The following is an 18,488-nucleotide window of genomic DNA, read 5'->3' on the forward strand; positions in this document are numbered from 1 at the left end:
ATTTTCTCTTTTATTCTTACTAGCTTGTGTTTTCCTGCGTGTCGTTTCTATGACTCATGGTTTTAAACTACTAAAACTGAGCGATGAATTGCTTCAATCGAAATTTGGCATTCAAATTTGGCTAGATGATAAACTGTGAAGAGGTGCTAGATCAATTTTAAATGCGACTATAAATATTGCCAGATTTTCGCCAAGTCTCCTTAATCAAATCGGCACATTTCTCTCCGATTCCATATGCTGGCATTTGAGTATGGCCTCCATGCAACGTTGGCATAACGCTGCAGTCAGCCACCCGGAGTCCAGCAACTCCCCTGACCTGCAACTTCTCATCCAGGACGGCCATTTTATTATCATCCTTACCCATGGCGCACGTTCCTGCGGCATGGTAGCCTTCATTGAGTTAGCTTTTCAATCACAATCCTTGATGCCTTTCGACTTACAGGTAGTTGCATGTTCCTTGACATACGGAACCCACTCTTCTCGGGACTTGTAGGTGTGGTGGTTCAAGTTTGGAGGCCAAGAACCCTTGACGATATCCTTCGTACCGGCGCCCTTCATTACAATCTCATTTCCAAATCTACAAGCTTCACTCAAGACCAACATGTCCATGGGATCGGCAAGGTAGTTGCAATCGACTATGGGGTTCTCCATAGGATTGGAGGACTTCAGCGTGACAGAGCCTCGCGACTTAGGCGCAAATAACTCTGCTATTATCGAGAAGGCATGTTTCTGGTCAATTGGAAACTGATCGTACTGTTTCGGTCCTCCATAGCACTCTGTTGTGAAAAACTCGACGTTGGGTTGCTTTGGGGTCAGACCCATTGGGTCTCGCCCAAGTTGACGAGGCGCATTCTTCCACAATGGTTCGTCTTTCAACCGCTCGTCCATTCGGGCGAAGGCGAATGCCCCGAATGGGAAAGTTGACAGGAATCCGGTTTTCTTTTCCTTCCATTCTGCGTACGTCTTATCAAAGTTATCGCCATGATAAACATTGTAATCGGTTGTTAATCCTGCTTTTTCGGTCTCATAAAAAATGAAGACAATCTACAATAGCATTAGTATTCTTCCAATATAATTATATAATCGGCATAACGTGGCCTTACCAAATGATCCATTAGGTTCTTCCCTACACCCGGTAAATTCACTGTGCAAGTGATATTCTGTTTTTCTAATTCATCTCTTGGTCCAATACCCGAACGAAGAAGAATTGCAGGGCTGCAATACGCTCCGCTGGCGATGATAATCTCTTTCAAGGCATTATAAGTTTCTAATTTGCCGTCCGCAGACTTAGTTGCAACACCTGATGCACGGATCTGGTCATCCTGGCCTGTGAAAACAATTTTGTCCACAGTGGTGTCTGTCTTAATGAAGATGTTTCGGCGATGATTCTTTTTGGTAACAAAATCAGCACCGGTTGTCCGAATTCCCTCGTACACAGTACGAGGCACATGGCCACATCCGTGCGGAACATCACCGGTGCTAAACATGTCATGGTGCAATGGCAATCCTTCTGAGACGAACGAGTCAATCAGTAGCTGTGAGATGGGCGCAAGATCATGCGGTTCCGTATGAAGGGGTCCAGAATATCCATGGCTTTCCTTGTCGGCTTGAAACCATGGTTTCGGATGGAATGTTTCGGCCTGCTTGAAATAAGTCTTTGTTCCATTTCATATATCGCACCGCTGATCACTGGAGCTTATTTCTCACCTTGCGCATATATCTGAAGAATTCATCGCCGCTCCAGCCCTCAAGATCCCAATCGTCATAGTCTTGTTTGCAACCACGAATGCATAGTGTGCCATTGCAGCCACTACATCCTCCAAGAAATCGCCCACGGCTCAATTTCACTTGGCGATGGTCGACGCCAGCCATTGGAGGAGTGATGAAATTCCAGTCCGTCTCCGCGTCGAAGTTGTTTGACCATCTATCTCATGTCATTTTCAGTAACGCTTCTCGTTGCTCATTTCGGAGGAAACTCACCCGCCTGCCATATGAACATTTTCCAGATCTTTATTGTGCTGTCCCGCCTCGAGGAGAAGCACCCTGATCTCGGGATTTTCCGCAAGTCGAGCAGCAACCACACACCCGGCAGTACCACCCCTTGCACCAGGTCAGCCGCCGTCCAAAATGCATGATAAAACAATTCACTCACCCACACACAATATAGTCGTAGGTGTCTGGGAAATCTGAAGCCATTGTGGGATATATTTGGGTCATACAGAAAATTGAAATCTAAAAAGTCGCTACGAAGATCCGGCGAGCCTCGCAACTTTAAAGCATAGCCCTAATGACACAGGCTAGCGGTGCAGGTTCCGCCCTAGTTTCACCTCACCAGGCACGAAGGTTTCAACTTGCCGATGTTACACCGTGTACGCCTTTTCATTGGATTGTGAGCCAGTGGCTCCCTTGGCCTGCAGCTTGTGTTCCTACTGCTTACAAGCTGATAGGAGGCTAGAGGCGACTTGGAATTGTGGGGTGTTTTGGCAACGCTAATTATGGAAGCGGAATGGGAGGGGCAATTTCCATTCCCTTAGGGCCGAATACCCCGCCCGTTGTACGCTTCGCCCCAATCACAAGAACTCACTAGGCCATCAAATCGTGGAATTCTTCCGCATAGCTTGGTCTTATTTTTGCAAATACCCCATGGGATATTTTTACTGGGATTTAGTGGGGGTCGCGGAGAAGTACGGTCCAGCCAAGGGTCTTTTTATTCGGTTTGCTATTAACGTAAACGAGCACGCTCTGAGTGGGTCCAGATATAAACTATTGGGATGCCGCAAAATTGGTCAATGTCGAGGTAACCTCAGCTTCATTTCTTTTATGAGTCCAAATTGGATCTCCGTCGTCATCAAACTCAGCCCATTGGAAAAATGAACAGCCCTCTTTCCCGGGTGCATAACCGGCATAGCACATCCACATATACCTTCCTCGAGTCTCTAGCTTTCGTTGAGCACATCTGAGAATGGTGGGGTGCCCACATTTACACCTAGGTGTATATCTAGGATGCAAAGTGTCGCGATACCAGCGATACGTAATGTTGATTCGTCGCGTTCCTGCAATAGGATGTGGGGAAACTGTTTTGGCCGGGGCGATCGCATGCTTCCATTCTTCCTGCATATCTGCGTGCATAATCAATAGAGAATTGTGAGGAAGATGAATGGAAATCTGCCCTTGCGCATCTGCCCGGGCAGTGGATGCCTTATAGGCCTTGCCGTTATTGGAGAGATCGTTGGGTTTCAAGGTATTGAATTTTTCCTCTCCATCCTCCTCCTGGTCTTCTTCATCTCGCGGAATGATTCGGCGCACCCGGAATTCTCGTTCCACACCCAAGCTTAGACTTCCAATAACTGGATGTGGCCCAATATAAGTGAGCTGGTCTGAATGGAAGCCGACGCTCTCAGCGGGTCCATCGTAGCAATTGACAAAGGCTGCATTTGGCTGCCACTCCTTCGAGGACTGATATTTGAGCTTTTTCCCATCTGTATTAATATTTTTTATGCGTTTCTGGATTTCGTCATTGACAACATGGTGAACCTTTCGCGATACTTTCCGTAAATGCGGAGTGGCTTGTCGAACATCCGACCGATATGTGCCACCATATGTGTATTCTGACGTCTGCTGGCGATATTCTTCTGGCGTCGAGACATAAAGGCTGGAGGTATGAGGACTTTGAACAGTTCGATTGAAAAGCTGAAACTCATATCGTGAAAAATGCTTCGACTCATCCAGCAACTCGGTCAGAAGTGCGTTTGCCTCATCCACAGGCAGGAAATTATGTATTATTGTACACGGCGTGTAGGCTGCAACATCCTTCGGGAAGAAAAGATGTAATGTCTTTCCCTTTTTAGTCGGTAGAATTCGTTTCGCCGAGTTGGTTCCTCCCGAAGTGAGGATGTGTGATGAGAGAGACGTTTGAATGGCGGGTGTGAAGTCAGTAGGTGCTGGTCGCTTTTTTGACGGTGTCTTTGTAGCCAAATCATTTTTAAAGAGTAAGGCCGAGGTAGCATCAACCGAACCACCACAGGAAACAAGAAGTTCTAAAAGATCATCGGCCTTATTATCTGGGAACAATGACATCAACATCGCAAGTTTGATATCTGTTGATTCTTCCAGCCGTTCTGAGTTGGAGTCACTTGATGGCTGAAACTGTCCCAGTGCAGCCTCTCCATCTTCTTGCTGTAGAAACCGCTTTTTCTTCGTCGGAAAATATGACTCCATGGCAAACACTGGATTTGTCAAGAAGAAGAGCGGATCTCAACCCAGATTGCGCTATCACACGTGCAGAACTTATCAGCACATGATTTGCATGAAACTGGCCAATCACAAAGCAAAGCTGCCTTTACTGAGAAGATTCAATGATCTGATTTCGAAAGGCCAGTAGCTCAAAATGAGATCAGATACGACTATTTTCAGGTGCTGTAGTATTAAAAACATTTCGAATGCGCGATACATGTCATAAAAATTCAAAGCCTACAAGTAGACACCCCACACCGGAAGCAAGCAAGCTATAGGTCAGTAGTTCAAGGTATAATTTTGGGGGGACAGTGGCAATAAAACTCACATCTCGTATAATCTTTATGACTAAAGGCGATGATATCCGGCAGTGATACCTATTCCAGTCCAAAAGAAGTAGACCAGATTGTGGTTGGGACTTGCAACTTGATGTAGAACGCGGCAACGCAGCCAAGGAAAAGCACGACTAGGATATGAGTGGCATTAATCCAATTGACATGTTGTAGGCCACATTTTCAGTCCAAAGCATAGGCATGCTGGATTCTTTAGATGATATTTGATTGGTGGACCATGGGGGTTTGGTACTACTTTCCCCGCCCGGTTGACAGACACCCTATACATCGACAGGCGGATCGGTGGACAGAACTCCGATACTCTAATATGAAGCCAACCCCTCTCTGAGATTCCTCGGAGCTTCCCCGTGTGAGTGATATGCTTCCCGATCAAGAGTGCGCTATAAGAGAATCTAATGTTTCATTGCTTAGATCTTTTGTTGTGGGGAAATGGCGGTCTGCAGGGGGATTCAGGGTCGATGTATATGAGACTACCCCGCTCGCAGAAGGCAGAAAATCAGACAAATTCTTCTCTTTTTTATATTCTTGTCTCTTTTCTATCATTTCTATTATCTCCAGGTCCAGCCTTACCTTGGTTCACTATATAGTGTACCCTTCTCTCATCATGAGCCCACGTCTGTCCAACAAAGTTAGTATTGTGACTGGCTCATCTTCGGGACTTGGCCGTGCTATATCTCTAAGGTATGCCAGAGAAGGAGCCAAGGTTGTTTGTGCGGATCTAAGACCCTCCGCTCGCCTGGAAGGCATAGAAGAAAATGACATCAATACACATGATTTAATCAAGCAGAATGGAGGAGATGCGATATTCATCCGCACCGATGTCGGCGTTGCGCATGAAATGGAAGCCCTTGTCAAAGCTGCCATAACTGAATATGGAAGATTAGATATGTAAGTTTTAGTTGTCATGTGCCCAAAAGATATAAACTAAATTTGGAAGAATGGTCAACAATGCTGGCGTTTGTCTAGAAGCTCTGAACCCCCGTGCAAAATGCCACGAGACCAGCGAAGACTTGTGGGATACAACCATGAGAATAAATGTGAAATCAGTCTTTCTAGGCTGCAAATATGCTACTGCACAGATGCTTGCACAAGAGCCTCACCAGTCCGGAGATCGTGGTTGGATCATCAATATATCTTCTATCATGGCCTTGATCGGAGGGCAATACAACCGTATGTTCAGCATGTCAATTATCGAATCCATATTTACTAACCGTTGACAGCATCTTATTGCGCGTCCAAGGGAGCTGTCAGTAGTCTGACTCGCCAAGTAGCACTAGACTATGCTTCATCCAGAATTCATGTTAACGCCATTTGTCCAGGCTGTGAGTTGAATCGCTAACTTCAGTCAGTAGATGAGGCTTATATTGATAGATACCCAAACCGCAATTTTCAAGGAGACGACTGAGAGGGGGACTTCTTTAACGGACTTGGAACGAAAACATCCATTCAACGGCCCCGGCATGCCGAGCGATATTGCTAACGCTGCTGTCGTCCTAGCAAGTGAAGATGCGAGCTGGATTACTGGGATATCCCTTCCTGTTGACGGTGGCTACACCGCACGATAATTTTATAGCGAGGTCCATGATTAGTTGTCATGAATTTCTTTCTTAGTTGAAACATCATTCGTACTTAATATATCAAAGTGGCTTGAAATTTTCAAATTATGCATTCAACGACCAGTGATCAGCCCCTACCACTTGCAGACGATCTACTATCACTAGTAATATCACTGTACCAACAACAGGCAACTTGCTAGCATCCGATACAGGTGATATGTTTTATGATGATTTGAAAAGATTCTATTCTAGTACTCTTGATTTACTGAAGGATGTGTGAGCAAGCGGTGGTTTGGAACGAGAGAGAGATTACAAGTCTACACGAGAGCCGAGATGTTGGATTGTGCTTCCTAACAAAAGCTAGGGGAGCAGATAGGTCGAAGAATGCCACAACTAATATGAAAATGAAGTGTAAAGAATATCAATCCGTTGTTAGCGTTCCAATCACATATTGGATTTGATGATTGCATAGCTTTTTGGGGGCGGAAAAATCCAAATCCACAAAAAATGATGGACGAACGGTGAATCGAACACCGGACCTCTCGCATGCAAAGCGAGCGCTCTACCATTAAGCCACACGCCCGTTACTAAGCAGTTGGATTTAATTCTGTTAAGACCGTTGTAGCATTTAACTGCAATGGGTAGTGACATGCTATTTAGTGATTAGTACACACATCCCGTCCAAAAAGACGTCCTCTACATCCTCGGCCTACCTTCCAACAGATATCACACCAACAGTAGGCAACAGAAAATCATCAAATATCTTTATCAAGCAAGTTCTGGGTTCCATCAACTATTCAAGCCATCATCAATGGATTTGTGAGCTTTTTACCTCAAGGAGGAACAACTTAATGACATATCTCTACGAGCACGTTTTGCGGTTGAGTCAAAAAGCGTATATGAAATCGACTGGAGAAAAATCGCCGCATTTTATTCCCTTTCTTTCTTTTTTTCTTCTTACCTTCGTATTGTCCTATGCACGGTTGTTTAACGAACCTAAATATATATGATCCGACCAAGTGAATATTACTCCATGCGTAAGTCATATTCTTTATCGCACCTTCTATCCACAAACACGTATACGTTGTCCATATAGCTATATCCAAGTGCAGATATATAAATGAATGCTTCAAGATGTAGGTGGGTGTTCATGATGTTAATAACCAAGATGAGCTCAGGGGTATTGAATCATGAGAGACATCATGCAAAGCCACTTCGTGAAAATTGACCTCGACTAGACTGAAGTTAACAGATTTATTCCATGTCACGAGTTTTCCATCAAAAGAAAGATGTGGAAGCCCGATCCTATAGTTTGGATTTGAAGGTCGACGGGGGTCTCCAGAAAATTAAACCCTATTCTAGGTAAAAGCCAAACTAAATTTTCCTTAATTAACCTTATTGCCATAGAATTATTTTTACGCCGCTTAGGAAAGATCTAGTCCTTCGCGGAAATCTTAGATCTTACAAGTGCACGAAATGCATGAATGGTATAGGGCGGCCTTGGAAGAAGGCCAAAAAAGGTAGGGGGGAAAAAATGAAAAAAGGCAAAGAAAAGAGGGGCCCGCAGATGTTCATAGATGGTATTACGGATCAAGCATCCCTAACTTTTGATTATTTAAATGCCCAAGAATCTATGATCATTGAATGCAAACCCTGACTTTTCTCGCGATTCTGCTGGCAGGTTCTGGAAGAGCGGCTAGGATCGGGCCTGGAGGGGCGCCTTCTCGGGACAGTGCCGAATCCCTGGAGCGGCTAGGCCGTTGACTCACTTCGATCTTGGCGGATATTTGATGACTGGAGTATGTGAAGGCCACCCATGGGATCGATAGAGACTACTGAGAGGGAGTTCAGGAATAGTTTCAATATAAAGAATGCAATCTTCGAATTTTCTATGGAAATAGTTTGGACACAGGCCATTGCAATTGATCTCCTTGAGCACCTGAGTGATTCCTTGAATGGGCGGGCTACCTTCGGGCCGAAGTGCTGCATCCTGATAGCCGCGATTGATCTTCGATCGCTAGGCGAAAAAGGAAAGAAAAAAAAGAAAAAAAAAAAAGAGAAAAAGCCTCGTGAAGTGGTGTCCTGCGCAGACAATGGAGTATCGCTCCTTCTAGTTAGCCGTTGATACATCGGAACATATATTTATGTACATGGTCGCTCTCTTTCTCTTGGACTGCTACTCCGATATCGCGCGAACAGGGTCTGTATCAGACCTGCCATATGAGGAGTAGATCGTGGAGCAGCGACGAGAGAACCCCCCCCCCCCCCCCCCCCAAAAAAAAATAAAAGAAAAAGAAAAAGCATGAAGGAACCTCTTTCGAGAAGGGCAGTCCGCGAATGGAAGTCGAGATAATCCCAGGCATCCTGAGCGCGAAGGAAGCCAAGACGAACTAAGCTGGTGAAAAGCCCCCGCCCGCGCGCGGCCTTACCCAAACGGGTTTAACGCTGTCGTCCGCAGGGCGTGGAAAGTGCATCGTCTTCTGATCACTCGGAACCTCGTCCCTTTCTCCGGACCCCGTCACCGTGCTTTGGTTCGTGGGTTTCGAAGATGACGTCGCGTGTCTATACGAGCCTCCGGAGCCGGGGGAAGCCACTCTCGCATTGCATTCATGTCATTCACGCCATCCAATGGCATTCCTCTATAACTGATCGGCTTATCAGTCATTCGCGCCTCATGGCCTGTTCGGAGCGCCCGTACCCAGGTCCCTCGTACTTGACCCTTCGTATATCATCAACCAACCAAAGGGAAAGAGAGGGACCGATGGAGTGAACTGAGCTGGAATTCAAATTCACCATCTACTCTGTGCCCGGCCGGAGGTCAGCTCGAATCAGACGAGGGGCGCAAGTTGGCGGCCCCAGCGAGTTCGGGGAGGGGGGGGGAAAGCACTGCTCCGCTCCACACGCTGATTATTCACCCCCGACCGGTCCCAATCTGCGATCCTCGGGCCACTTTGCTGGACCCAGACGTCCCTGGGCCGCCCAAGTCCTGCGTCTACCCCGGACCAAGGACACGCTTTTTTTTTCCCTTCCAGACCGACTCTTCGTGTCCTCCCCAAGCTCCTCGTGTTATTTTACTCGGTATTCTCCTCTTGATTTTTAATCCTCGGAGTTGATCTTTTCGAAGCCTGTGCCCGCAGAGTGCCCGCAGAGTGCCCGCAGAGCCCTTGTTCCTCTGACGGCAGTGTCGCCGTGCCCGCTCGTTATGGAATACTTTGATTTCGAAGGCGCCTCGTCGGCCCACGAGTCGAATCACTGTAGCGATGTCGCTTCGGTTGATCTCGAATTTGATGATCCCGAAGAGCGGGCCGCCAATTTCGACTCATTGCTTGAAGACCCGTCGCTGGCCTTTCCTGATGACTGTCCTATCCCGGAGGCCGCCGACCAGTACATCGATGATGCTGTCGGCCCCGATCAGGATACCGGAGTCTACCCCATGTTCCGAGCGCAGGAGCCTTGTGACTTTTGCCGACGAATGGGCCTCGACTGTTTTATTGCCAAACGAGGAGTGATGCAGAATGGTTGCACCTGCTGCATCTCCCTCTACCGTGAATGCAGCTTCACCCATGCCAAAGTCCCGGGCAAATTTCTTCAAACATTGCATCCTGTGTCAGAGAATGCTTACATCCCGACCGGCAGTCTGACCGGGAAGAGAGCATTGAAGTCTGTTTCCTATGGGGCCTTTGGTGACGAGTCTGACTCGCGCTCCCGGAAGAACAGCAGCAGTCGGTTCCCTCGCAAGGCCGTCAATATTCTGAAAAATTGGCTACGCGATCACAACGAGAATCCCTATCCCACCGAGACGGAGAAGGATGAATTGAAGCAGAATACCGGCTTGTCACGTATTCAAATCTCCAACTGGCTGGCCAATGCTCGTCGGCGCGGCAAAGTGCGCCCATCTTCTGGCACTCAGTCGCCCATCCCTGGAGCAGTCGATATTCCCGGTTCAAACCCGCACCCCAAGGATCCTGCGCTCATGACCCCTCTTGAACGTTGGAAGTACTCCCCTCCAGAGAACGAACCGGCCACGATCAGTGATATTAACCGTGCCTTGGCCAATCCACCCTTCGAACCTCCGCGCCAACGCCCGACCCCATCCGGTCACGTGAGGCCCCGTCGCCCCGGGTCCAGCACCAATGAGTCAAGCCACGCAAGCTCAGAACATAAAAGATATAGTGCCTCGGCCAGTAGCGTGGATACTAGTCGGTCATCTATTTCTGACCTCTCTTTTGCTTCTGCATTCTCCCATAGATCCTCCCTTTCCTTCGGCTCAATGGATCGTAAAGAACGCCGTCGCCGTCGAAAAGCATCATTGCCTGTCAATACTTTCAACCATCAGAAGGCTAAGGCCGTTCGTCCTTTCCAATGTACTTTCTGCACTGATTCCTTCACGGCGAAATATGATTGGCAACGCCATGAAAAATCAATGCATCTCATACTAGAGAAGTGGACCTGTTCCCCTCACGGGGGAGTCACCGAGGAGAATGGTATACTTCGCTGTGTCTTCTGCCCAGCCACTAATCCTGATAGAGAGCACTTGGAAACCCACAACTATATCAATTGTCAAGAGAAGTCGCCCCATGAAAGGACCTTCTATCGCAAAGATCATCTCAATCAGCACCTTCGCCTGATGCACAATACCAAATTCCAACCCTGTATGGAGAAATGGCAAAGTAGCATCACCGAAATTACATCTCGATGTGGATTCTGTTTTTCCGTGTTGCACACTTGGAAAGATCGAGTCGACCATCTTGCTGGACACTTCAAAAATGGTGCCAGCATGGCTCAATGGCAAGGTGATTGGGGTTTCGAGCCTTGGATCCAAGAGCGCGTCGAAAATGCCATCCCCCCGTATCTCATTGACTATGAGTGGAGATCTCTCGACCCTTGGTCTACTGCTCAGGCTCAAGGGGATGAAACATCCCCGCAGCTGAATGTACCCGATGATGCCAATTGCTATCTTCGCCTCTCACGTGAACTTACTGCATACATTCACAAGCATACTGCCCAAGGGATCATCCCGACAGACGAAATGCTGCAGGCAGAAGCTCGTCGAGTGATCTACGGTTGCGATGATCCTTGGAATCAGACTTGTGCCGATAATCCTCTTTGGTTGGCTATCTTGAAACGAGAGACCAGAATTGCGTCGACAGTGAACAACGATACCATTCAATTCTCGGATCTTGGACTGCAACCCCCTTTCGCCGTCCAAGGTGGTCTGCGTCACCCGCCCCGAGAAACCAACATTCTGGCTAGAACGGTCTGTCCTGGCGCGCTTCCTAGTCCCGCAGTCTCTAGCCCCGGTTTACGAAGCCCCGCCTACCCCGAAACTGGTTTCTCATCTGCTGCGGCCAGTCGCCCCGGGAGTCTATCTGGAAGTTATGCTGGTAGTTCGGGGATGGTCTCCGCCGGGGTGCCTGCGTTCGCCTCTGATTGGAGCAGTAGTTTTGCGGGCCCAGCCTCGTCATCATCTGCACCTGCACCAGGAGGAGCACCTGATCCTCTCGTGCAGATGGGGTTCGATCCGGAATTCCTGCAACGCCTCAACGACAGTTACAGTGATCTCACACCACCCGAAATGGACAACGTTTCTTTGGATGTATCGGTTGGGTATGAAGGAAAGGGGAAGCAGGTGTGGTTGGATCCAACGTCGCAGGCTCAGCCGGTATTGGGAGTGCCTCTTCCAGTGCCATTGGCTGGGATTAGTTCGCAAGAGGACTGTCCTCCTGCGTCAGATGCTGCCCAATCTGGGCTACGTGCATTTCACGATGATTCTGGGCGTTTCTGATTTTTGTGATGGATATTACATCGATGCATGCCGGCTTGATTTGAACTGGTAAAAGTTTCACGTGTTCTTTCGGATATAATGGTCAAATTGGCAGAGCCAGGATAAATAATTTGGTTATTTAATGATATACTAAATGAATCTTTGTTTCAAACTTCAGTAATTTGTCTTCTCCTTCCACACTTCATACTCGTCGTGGGTAGTTGGGTTTGGAATCGAACCCTTCCCACACGCCCTGTTTTACGCTTGGGGCCTCTGAGCATCTCGTCCTATTCGCTTTGGCGATCGTGTACCTGATCCACCTTCGTACACACGTGGAGATTCAGCCAATTCCGAAATGGCGCTTTGCCGACTTTTCGTGCCGGTGGCTACTGGTTGGTTGACTCATACCCCATCCGATACTGATCGCGACCAACTTTTTAATTCTGTCGAACCCTATTATCTTGATTGGCAGCCTATCTAACCGGCAGAGTGCCGAGACATACTATACTCAGTCTGGAATTGGGTTCATGGATCAGGCAGGTTGCTGTTCTGATGTCTGATTTGTTACTCCTTCACCACTTACGCGTGGGCCGAGGTTCGTTCGAGCGCAACCTTTAGGGCTGGACGAACTACCCTCGCCTGCAGAACCTCAGCCTTCATCACCGTGCAGTGTTGCTTTTTTTTCACCCAATTACATCGTTCACCAAGCTATTGATCTGCCCGACATCTGAAATGCCATTCTGTCATCAAATGGCCCTTTCCCTGATCGAGATGGGCGGAGTAGAGTAATCAGATCCCGCGCCGACGCCACCAAAACACCCACTCCTATGATTGGCTTGGCAGTAGCAGGATCCTAGTATAATATATTGAGGTATAACGGCATTCGAGCGGGCTGATCACACCGTGTGCTATCGCTGTCAAATCCCATGGTCCCCGACCGACAAGTCGGGGAGCAGATCTTCCTCAGCTCTGATGGATCGAGCAGCCAGGTAACAGACAGCAGCTCTATACCCACCATGCGAGCAACCGCAGGGCGTATATTGGACACCTTAGCCAGGATCATGATTCAGATCATTCATGAGAGGATCTCTGCGGATCTCTGTGGCTCCCATGGCCTTCTATATAATCAATGGAAGTCCATGAGCAGGATCGTGCCACACAGGCTCTGCTCTATACTCTGATTTGTTATTTATATAGTCACCATGACAACCGCCATGGGTAATTTACTGCTTGTATTTCTATTCCTTGTAAACCGGGCATTCGCTGCTACGGTGAATTTCACGATCAACCTAACGTGGGAAAACTACACGGTTGCAGGGGTCACACGCGAGGTGATCCTTACCAATGGGCAATACCCTGGACCGGAACTGCGAATGAAACAGGGCAATGATGTGTATTTCGAGGTCATCAATTGCTGTCCATTCAATGTCACGGTACACTTTCATGGTAAGGGTGACCTCTGCTCACCACAATGTTGATAAGGGTCTCTTCATATACTCAGCTAAACTCGTTTTACTTTCAGGAATTGAGCAGATCGGAACTCCTTGGTCCGATGGGGTTCCTGGAGTATCCCAGCGGGTCATACAAGATGGCGATGCATTCCTATATCATTGGACAGCCAAGCAATACGGAGCCTATTTCTATCATGCCCATCATCGCGGCCAGCTGGAAGATGGTCTATATGGCCCGATCTATATCACGCCCTCCAGCTCGGAGGATAGACCGTTCAGCCTCATTACTAGCAATAGCACGCAGCTACAGGCCATGATTGAGGCGGAGAAACAGACTACCCCCCTTATACTATCTGATTGGCGTCTGCTGACATCAGAAGAAATCTGGAGTGCCGAGGAAGCTTCAGGTCTTGACTCGATCTGTGCCAATTCTCTGTTGATCAATGGCAAAGGCTCGATCACTTGCTTTTCTCAAGATGAGATTAATGCGTTGACGACGCCAAACCAAAGAGCGGCCCTGGGGACTTTGAACCTGACCGATATCGCGTAAGTTCACGTTCTATATCACTAGCCAATGTGCCCTAACCCACTCACTAGATGCTTTCCTCCCGAACTCACAGCTGCACAGGGAGATTTCCGCCATAATATCTCCGCCATTCCACCCACAATGTTTTCCGGATGTACGCCCTCTCAAGGGCCCCAACATGTGGTCAGCGTCGACCCATCCCAGCAATACGTGAGCCTGGACTTGACCAGCGCCGCCGGCCTGCTACACCTTACCTTCTCCATCGACGAGCATACGATGTGGATATATGCTATTGACGGCCGATATGTTGAGCCGGTTGCCGTGAATGCTATCAATATCCCCAATTCCAACCGCTACTCCGTCCTTGTCCCGCTCGACCAGACCACCGGCAACTATACAATCCGCATGGTGAGCGGCAGCCCCCAGCAGATCCTCAACACGACCGCAATTCTGCAATACAAAGCCCCGAATAACCTCAATCGCGACTCAAACCCCTGGATCAACCTGACCGGCGGCAACGCTACCGCAAACACTGTCTTCTCCAACGACACTGCCATCATCCCCTTCCCCGCCATCACACCCGCCACCAGCATCGACGCAACCTACTTCCTCACCATCGGTCACTACAATGCGTCGTACCGCTGGACCCTCGGAAACAGCAGCTACGATCTCGAGCTCGAAGAGTCCCAGCCACTCCTCTTCAACCAGACCGCCATCCCAAGCGACCTGATCATCCGTACCACCAACGGCTCCTGGGTTGACTTGGTGCTGCAAGTCGACCAGCCGCTGCAGCCCGCGCACCCGATCCACAAGCACTCGAACAAGCATTTTGTGATTGGCCAGGGCTCCGGTACGTTTGGGTATGCATCTGTGGCGGCGGCCGTGCAGGACATCCCCGGCTCGTTCAATCTAGTCAATCCCCCGATCCGAGATACCACGCCGACACCGGTGGCTGTGATGGGCCCGACATGGCTGGTGATTCGATATCAGGTTGTGAATCCGGGCGCCTTTTTGATGCACTGCCATATTCAGGTTCATCAGAGCGGGGGTATGGCGCTGGCGATGTTGGATGGGGTTGATGTCTGGCCGACAATTCCGCCGCAGTACCTGTATGATTCCGGTTACTAAGAATAGGATCAGGCAAAAAATGGTTTTAAGTGGTGTGACTTTTGAGAGCTTTGTACGTGAGGTTTTGTGGCACGTGTGCTTGTTTATATGATAGGACGTCGCTAGGCGCTGTGGACTGAATGATTTGGTAATTATGTTTGAGCAGCCAGTTGATAGTGAAATTGGAAATTATTTTTACTGGCAGCAATAACTTGATCAAATGGATATAGTTCATAAGAGACGGTAGTTGCTAACTAAAACCTAAATCCTGTCTAAAGGCTTGGGGGCAGAACTATTTGTATTCCGGTCTAGACTTGGATATATCCGAAGGCACCTCACCAAAAACTGAGCAGAAGCAACATACTGAGAGCACGGAAGAATCAAATGGCACGTGATGGTAGATTGAGTTATGGTTTGGGAAGGTATTGCAGAGATTTGTTCGCACCATATACTATACTGATTCCTTTCTAATTGTCGACGCTAGTATATGTATACCTCCAAAATAATCAGATTGGAATCAAATGAGAGACTAGCTGGCTAAATAACATCGACACACGCCCCAAGTAAATAGCGAGAGAAAATAGAAATTCACTTCCACATCAATCAATATCAAACGTCTCAGCTCATGTCGTTCCAGTCGTAAATAAAATCAAATATTCGTATGTTCTCTTCCAGAGAGAGTGTATTCCTTGGGAAAATCTTGCTGATACATTGCTCCTATTCCTCGGGGGCAGGCTCGGGCTCGGGCTGGGCAGGATGGGCCTCATTTTCAAGAGCCTCAGCTTGCGGATTCAGGGCATCGGGATCGTCAAGCCCAGCCTCTTCCAATTGCTCAGGTTCACTGACTAAATCGGATGGCTCTGATGTGGTAGACAACATCGTTGGCTCTGGTCCGGTGTGATGAGCCTCTTCTTCCCGAAGCTCGACTGGGGGATCCATAGATTCGGGCTGCTTAGGTTGGGACTCTTCTTGCTGCCCGTGTTCAATGATTGTCTCGGATGGCTCTGATGCAATGAATGAGACAGTCTGCTCAGGGTCCACCAGTTCAATTTCAGGTTCGGCTATGACAGAGCGTATTGGGGCCTCCTCTACCCGAGAGAAAACCGATTGTCCAAGTATTGACGCTGAAACAGCTGTACTCGAAGTGGGTACGATGCTATCGACTAAGCTTTCGGTCGCTGGTATGAAAGGTGGTACCGAAATAGTCGACTGCGATGGCATAACTCGATCCAGAATTGGTGCTTGAAGTGTCTGAATTGGATTGGGAGCAAACGACTGTATAACCTGGAGAAGAGGCTGCTGCTGGGCTTGAGATCCAATAGCGAGGAAGACTGTCAGGATACTCATGACCAATAAAGCAATATTGCGCTTATCTCCGGCTAAGACGCGGATATAATTGATGAGCAGAGTTCCAAGAGCAATTTCATGCTCTGGTTTCTGCTGTTTTACCTCTGTATGATCAGGTATAGCTTCCCCCAGGGTTGGTTTAGTAGAAGAATTACTTGGCTGAAAGGAGCTCACGCCACTCAAGTTCCTGGAATGCGTTTGAACAAAAGGCCTCTGTGGATCTACATCCAGATCAGACAGCCTATCCACTTTTGGCGAACAAGGAGATTCTTCCATAGAAGTGGTGACGGCTTCCTCTGAAAGTCGTTTCTCCAACGCACGTCGCACATCCGACGGTAGCCAGAGTCCAACCTCGACATCAACTTTCTCCATCTCTTTCCAAGCTGCAGCCCATGCACCGGCACGCATCAATCCATTCGCTGCGAAGACTCGAATTTCCCATTTGCGATTGATATCATCATGTCGCAGGACACGCCCGCCGCAGTCGGGACACTCGTCACCCTGCTCACCATCCGTCTCGCTCTCCCCGTGATCAGAGAGCTCGCCCTCCGAGCCGGGGCCACTGTCTTCGTGGGCGATGAAATGGCCTTGGTGGAGGCGTGCGCGCTGGAGCTCGAGGCTCTCCAGCAATCGCTCCTCCAGCACATCGTACAAATCCTCGGGATGAGAGATCAGAACGCCGCGGTCACGGAGGACCCCCGAACCGACTTTCTCCTGGAGCCGCCGCCATCGTTTCCAGTATTGTGACGGCAGAACTTCCTCAACGATCTTCTGGTTCTGGGGCTCCGACGCACTAGGAACTGGAAGGGAGGGGGCGAGCAACGTGCAGTGCAGTAGCACTAACGGGTATTCCTTCTTCGGTTTCGGCTTGCTGGGTGATGCGTTGGGAGAATAATAGGGTGAACGTTTGAGGGGCGACGAGCCAGGCGACCGCATGCCAGGCCGACGTCTCGGCAGTGTCATATAATCGTCCTCATCTGCTTCATCTTCGGTATGCATCTGCATTGCCCGCACGGAGCTCGGTTTACGGAATGCTGCTTCGCGTTGTCGGATGGTACGTATGGATCTCGGCGGGCCGTCAAATCCGCCGAAGCTTGCCTCGTCTTCTTCTAATGTATTCATGTTCATGCTCGTATTCATCGAGGGGATGGCTTTGAGATGGTCCACGGGATGGATCAGAACGCTCGCTGGAATAGAGGACCATGAAGAGCGACTGGATGCTCGTGATTTCAGCTGATCCAACTCGTCATCCATTTCGCGGCCGAAGATGTCGCTCGTTGAGTGCCGGGCTGAAGATCCGGAGGAGTTGTATTCATAGCTTTGCATTGACATCTGGCCGTCGTCAATTGTCGATTCGACCTCACTGGGCAGGTGGGATTTCTCGAGGGACGCCATCAGAAGCTCCTTGCTGGGAGGGGCATAGGGCTGAGGGCTTAAGATGTGGTCTGAGGCATGAACCTCTGCGTCGAGGCGAGTGTCATCCTTCAGACTCGCCATGGAGGTTACATAGAGCAGCGAAAAGACAAAACAAGAAAAATAATGTGTAAGAGGTCGTGTGATGATGCCCGATGTCATTGCTGCAGTGCACTCGCCTGATGCGTGTTGACAGTTGCTCACCGCCCCGTTGTTCCGGGCAACCGCCCGTTGGGCTCCGCCAAGGACTATATGTACACAAGTGCATATATACCAGACAAGATAATAGATAATGGACGCGGAGTGTTCGATAATAATCATATAAGGCTGACAAGATGAGGAGAAATTACTATCTGGTTTCTCCCATAACCATTTCAAAGTGCCTGGACTACATGCTTGCATTTTGATGTACATGGGAATCAAGGTCTAGCTCGAGCACGTATTCCAATGAGGGCCATGAATTTGCGGTGAACTCTCTAATAAGAGTTTTCCGTGAGAGCCAAGGATATGGATTTACATTCACCACATTTTTGAAACATCTCCTATTTGCACCAACTATCGTACTGCTCCGATAGTGGTACATACTCCGCTTTGAAGATGGCAGCTATAAATCATACTCATAAAGCTCTTCAGGCATATTTGTCCTAAAATCCTAGCCATGCCTCCTGGATGGTTTTTCAAAAACATCTTATTTGGTGAGTGACTCAAATAATGATTTTTTATTTCATTTCGTCCAGG

The 18,488-nt window shown here is 48.6% G+C and overlaps 6 protein-coding genes across 6 annotated transcripts; 3 read left to right on the plus strand and 3 right to left on the minus strand.

Moving 5' to 3' along the window:
• Positions 1–157: 157 nt before the first annotated feature.
• Positions 158–2,196, minus strand: N7462_006000 (GMC family oxidoreductase; the record flags this gene model as incomplete). The annotated part of the gene is made up of 6 exons (XM_057077718.1): positions 158–390; positions 441–1,044; positions 1,104–1,640; positions 1,708–1,924; positions 1,981–2,100; positions 2,153–2,196. The coding sequence occupies 6 exons, from the start codon at positions 2,194–2,196 to the stop codon at positions 158–160; spliced, it is 1,755 nt and encodes a 584-aa protein (XP_056933298.1).
• Positions 2,197–2,763: 567 nt separating this feature from the next.
• Positions 2,764–4,218, minus strand: N7462_006001 (putative CUE domain protein; the record flags this gene model as incomplete). Its single annotated transcript, XM_057077719.1, has 1 exon — positions 2,764–4,218. One exon carries the CDS (start codon positions 4,216–4,218, stop codon positions 2,764–2,766), a length of 1,455 nt encoding a protein of 484 aa, XP_056933299.1.
• A 972-nt stretch (positions 4,219–5,190) lies between these two features.
• On the plus strand, positions 5,191–6,151 carry N7462_006002 (SDR family NAD(P)-dependent oxidoreductase; the record flags this gene model as incomplete). Its single annotated transcript, XM_057077720.1, has 4 exons — positions 5,191–5,474; positions 5,524–5,756; positions 5,807–5,908; positions 5,958–6,151. 4 exons carry the CDS (start codon positions 5,191–5,193, stop codon positions 6,149–6,151), a joined length of 813 nt encoding a protein of 270 aa, XP_056933300.1.
• Positions 6,152–9,344: 3,193 nt separating this feature from the next.
• On the plus strand, positions 9,345–11,927 carry N7462_006003 (putative homeobox and C2H2 transcription factor; the record flags this gene model as incomplete). The annotated part of the gene is made up of 1 exon (XM_057077721.1): positions 9,345–11,927. The coding sequence occupies one exon, from the start codon at positions 9,345–9,347 to the stop codon at positions 11,925–11,927; it is 2,583 nt and encodes an 860-aa protein (XP_056933301.1).
• A 1,181-nt stretch (positions 11,928–13,108) lies between these two features.
• N7462_006004 (Laccase abr2) lies at positions 13,109–15,011 on the plus strand (the record flags this gene model as incomplete). Its single annotated transcript, XM_057077722.1, has 3 exons — positions 13,109–13,352; positions 13,429–13,903; positions 13,955–15,011. The coding sequence occupies 3 exons, from the start codon at positions 13,109–13,111 to the stop codon at positions 15,009–15,011; spliced, it is 1,776 nt and encodes a 591-aa protein (XP_056933302.1).
• Positions 15,012–15,707: 696 nt separating this feature from the next.
• On the minus strand, positions 15,708–17,834 carry N7462_006005 (uncharacterized protein; the record flags this gene model as incomplete). Its single annotated transcript, XM_057077723.1, has 1 exon — positions 15,708–17,834. One exon carries the CDS (start codon positions 17,832–17,834, stop codon positions 15,708–15,710), a length of 2,127 nt encoding a protein of 708 aa, XP_056933303.1.
• Positions 17,835–18,488: the final 654 nt, after the last annotated feature.

Source organism: Penicillium macrosclerotiorum, assembly GCF_028827735.1.
Source record: "Penicillium macrosclerotiorum strain IBT 26536 chromosome Unknown utg000006l_segment0_segment0, whole genome shotgun sequence".
Classification (NCBI taxonomy): domain Eukaryota; kingdom Fungi; phylum Ascomycota; class Eurotiomycetes; order Eurotiales; family Aspergillaceae; genus Penicillium; species Penicillium macrosclerotiorum.